This window comes from Plasmodium gallinaceum, assembly GCF_900005855.1.
Source record: "Plasmodium gallinaceum strain 8A genome assembly, contig: PGAL8A_v1_62, whole genome shotgun sequence".
In the NCBI taxonomy this organism is placed as follows: Eukaryota; Apicomplexa; class Aconoidasida; order Haemosporida; family Plasmodiidae; genus Plasmodium; species Plasmodium gallinaceum.
Window position 1 is genome coordinate 371,782 of NW_021628221.1, and position 4,783 is coordinate 376,564.

The following is a 4,783-nucleotide window of genomic DNA, read 5'->3' on the forward strand; positions in this document are numbered from 1 at the left end:
ATTTTTTTAAAAAAAAAAAAAAAAAAAAAAAAAAAAAGCGTATATAATATATATATATAAATATATATATAAATAAATATATATATATATATATACATATGTTACTATTATTTTATTTTTGTTAAAGAGAAATTATTTAAAAAAAAATATTTATTATGAATGTTAAATAATTTATAAGGAAATAAAAAATTTATTAAATATAAGTTATACATTTCATAGATAATGTAAATTATGTGTATATTTTTAAAAAAAAAAAAAAAAAGAAAAAAAAAGAAAAGAAATAATTATAAAATAAGATTTAATAAATTTTATGTGTTATTTTAGTAATCCATAAAAGTTGAAAATTTTTAATATATAACAAAATAAAAATTTTTAAATATAACAATTATAATAATAAATAAAAAAATGAGCTTTCATCAACAGAAAAAAATGTGAAAACTCCTTAACGTAAGGTCTTAAGAAATATTTGAAAAAATAAAATGTAAATAAATAGAATATTTGTAAATATGTTTTTCATATACCAAGATATATTAATTTGAAATTTCACACATTTATAATATGAAGAAAAAAATATAATTACTCATAATATATATATTCTCATAATAAAATTAAAGGGAAAAAACAAAAAAATATATATTAAATATAGTTAAAATGAAGGCGAAGATTCTGATAAAAAAATTATAAATGATAAAACTATATGTTTAATATGTTTTTTTTTTTTTCCTGCTCTTTTTTAAACTAATATATTCATATTATAAAAAAATATACGAAAACACAATTTTCAAATTCCTTTAAAATATTATATGTTATAAAAAAATATGAAATTGAGGGAGAAATTTTTATAATTTTATTTACCAGATGGAAAGAAATATTTTAGGGATTATTTTTAAAAATAAGAAATATACAAGATCTTTGTTAATATAAAAAAACATTATATAGACATGACACTTTTTTTTTTTTTTTTAATTTGTAAATATTTATAAAAGATAAAATTGAAAAAAAAAAATAAAAAAAAGATATATATTTAACTAGAAAAATCATTTTCAGTAAATCTTAATTTTAAAATATATATGTATATGTATACCTTTTATGTTAATTTCATGATATATTGAAAAGAGATTTTAAATTATTCTCCTTATAATAATAACAGGAAAACATAATAATCAGTAAGTGAAGAAGCAAGATTTATTGTAACATTATTAAAAATCATAAGCTTATAAATCTAATTTTATATTTACATTCATAAAAATAAAAAAAAATAATTAAATTAAATAGTTAAAAATACACAGATATAATTATTAGAAGAAATTTTTTCCCATTATAATAAACTCTTAAAATATTTTTAATTTAACTATATAATTGTAATTTTATCCTATTCATTTATTAAAATGGAGAAATATATATGTGTATATATGTGTGTTTTATTTATATAAGATTTTTTTAAATTAGTGTTTTCTATTAGAAAGGAAATTCTCATGTATCTTCTAAGTTTTTTTCTTTTCATTTCCCTCAAAAAATGTAGAAAAAATCAATATTTATTCATTTTTTATAAAAATAAGGTTTTTTAAAAAAATATCGATATATTTTTCATTTAAGAAAGAAGATTAAAATTACTCATTAAATTATTACATTAGAATTATTTTTATTTTATTAATTTATATATAGTTCATTTTTTAAAAACATTTTATAAATCATGAAAAGTTCAAAATTAGTATTTGTTTTTTTTTTTTTAAAATTATTAAAAATTAAAAAACTACATATTCCATATGTTTGTTTGATAAAAAAAAAACTGTAATTAAATTTAAATATTTTAACATGTTTTTTAATAATTAGTTCTAAAAAATCTAAACAACATTCAATGTATTTAACTATTAAAATACATTAATTTTTTTACGAATAACTTTTTTTTTTTTTTTTTTTTTTCTTTTATTATTGTTTCCATTTATTTATTAATGAAATAAAATATAAAAGACATTTTTTAATAATACAGTATTATATTTATGAAAATTCTTTAATTATTTTAAAATATTAAAAATGATTAATATATTTTATTTTAAATAAATATAATATTTATATATTTTTATTTTTAAATTATTCTTACTATAAATATTAACACAGAAATTGTGCTTTTTTTTTTTTTTTTTTTTTATTATTTTTCTTCTTTTCCCTTCCTTTGAATACCCATCTATAGTTTTAATAACATTTATAAATGTAAAATTTAATTATTAATATAAAAATATAAAATAGGTTTACTTCAAAAGTAAATATAAATTAATTTTTACAACCTTCTATATGAACTAAAATTGTTACAGAATATATTTTTTATGAAAAAATATTTCCCTAAAATTATATTTCAATTTTAATATTTGATTTTATATAAAAAAAAAAAAAAAACATTTTAAAAATTTATAAAAGTATTCTAGAAATAAATTTTTTTTTTTTTTCTTCATATTAAAAAAAAAAATGTTAGAGCAAAAATATTTACTCACAAAGCATTTCATTTTTTTTTTTAGAGAAAGAAAAATAAATTTATATTATTCTATAAATAGTTATATATATATAAATTTTTTTTTTTTTTTTTTTTTTTTTTTTTTTTTTTATTTAAAAAGATGGGTAGGAGTTACAATTGAAAACTTTTTGTATTTTCTTGAATATTTGTTGTTGTTCTTTAAAAATTTAATTTTATTTTATTTAATAATATTTTTTATATCTTTTATTTAATAATTGTCAATTTTAAAAAAAAAAAAAATATTATAAAAATGAATGATGATACGTTAATTTTATTAAATGAAGGAATTAATTTGATATTTGATAAATGGTATAAACTTAATATTTAAAAATATCCAATATTTTTAAAAATATATATTTTTTTCATAGAATCATAATTAAAATTTCATAAAGAAAATACAAAATTTCTCTTAAATAATAATATCATTAAATAAACTCATAAACATATGCATATGTAGATTTTGTGAATTTATTCAATTTAAATAATTTTTTTTTTTTTTTTTTTTTTTTTTTAGGACGGTTCTTCGGTTAGCTGTTACGAATAATTGGGGAGGAATGAATTCAGAAGAAAAAAAAAAAAAATTAATTGAATATGTATATAACTTTGTTTTATCAAGTATAAATAATAAGATATAATATATATCTCTTTAAAGATATTTTATTAATTATTACACTTTTGTATAATTTGATAATTTTATCATCATTAAAATTCTTATGTTAATTTTAATTTTATAGACAATTTTCGTAAAAATAAATTATGTGATTTTTTAAGAGATGAAATGAATACCCTCTTTAATGTTGAAATTGAAGATGATAGTGATGTAACTACTGAATAAACAAAAAAAATATAGAAAAAAGAATAAAAATGAGAAATTCAACATATCCTTTTTTTTTTTTTTTTTTTTTTTCTATTTATAGATAGAAATTGCAGAGTTAATATTAGAACTTTATGAGAATTTAAAAAAAAAAAGTTTTGATATATTAGAAAAAATTAGAAAAATAGAAGTATCTGATTTATCACAATCTAAAGAAAAAGAATTAATAGATGAGGTTGAAGTTACTGACGAGGAATATTCAAATAGTGAATACTCAGATGAAAATTACTCAAATAGTGAATAATACAAAATTTTATAAAAATATTATAGAGAAACGTTATATATATATATTGAAGAAAATATGGACTTTTTTTAAAAAGAGAAGAAAAAATGTATAATTACAATACTTTTAGAGGAATATACAAAATGTGAAAAATAACAAAATATATTATATTTTAAAAATTATTAAAAATTAAAGATAAAATTTTATTTTAACCAAAAATTTTATGAAAAATAATAAATATTTTTTTATAAGTATAATTTAAAAATATTATACAAATAAAAAATAGAAACNCAAAGAAAAAAATGAAGAAATTAAGTTTTTATAGAAGATAGAAAAGAAAATAATAAGTAAATAATACTTGAAAATATTTTAAATGTTGCTTTTAATAATTTTTACATTTTTGATTTTTATTTTTATAACAGATAAAAAAACGTATGTATATATGAAGATTAAAAAAAAAAAAAAAAAGTTAACAAATTGATGATACTAAATGAAATAACTATTATTATAAATTACATCAATAAAATTAAAAAAAAATTTATATTTTTGAATAAAAAAGTTAATTTAAAACTTATACTTTTAAAATATTCTTTATAATAATTAAAAAATTTTTAATATTTAAAGATATGTTCTAACTATGGAGAAAATGAACTTTTTCAATCCCTTTTTTTTTAAGTTATTTATATTTTTGAGAAAATAATTTGTGTTTTTTTTTTTTTTTTTTTTTTTTTTCAAATATTTAAAAAACATACTTATGAAAACAATAATTATATATGTTTATATATGGAAATTATCGGAAATATACATAAACATATGAAAACAATGTTTAAACTTTTCTTTTCTCCATATGTTCTATGTAACTTTTTTTATTTATTTTCGAAAATAATTGATATATATATATATATATATATATATATGTGTGTGTATATTTTTGGTCATTAAAAAATATGTTTTTATATTTTTAAAAAGTAATAGTTGCATATATTTTTACAAATGTAATATTTATTCATATATGAATATTCAATAGAAAAAACTATATAGTGTCATTATGAAAGCTTTCAAAAAATTAAAATTCATTTAAAATGAATAGAAGTAAAAATTTTTCATCTTCTTTTTTTTTTTTTTTTTTTTTTTGTATTTAAGTTTAAAATAATTTTAAATAATGTATTCTTTTTTG

The 4,783-nt window shown here is 14.0% G+C and overlaps 1 protein-coding gene across 1 annotated transcript; it reads left to right on the forward strand.

Moving 5' to 3' along the window:
* Positions 1–2,759: 2,759 nt before the first annotated feature.
* PGAL8A_00102500 (pre-rRNA-processing protein TSR2, putative) lies at positions 2,760–3,627 on the forward strand (the record flags this gene model as incomplete). The annotated part of the gene is made up of 4 exons (XM_028672921.1): positions 2,760–2,818; positions 3,024–3,124; positions 3,244–3,329; positions 3,427–3,627. 4 exons carry the CDS (start codon positions 2,760–2,762, stop codon positions 3,625–3,627), a joined length of 447 nt encoding a protein of 148 aa, XP_028526141.1.
* Positions 3,628–4,783: the final 1,156 nt, after the last annotated feature.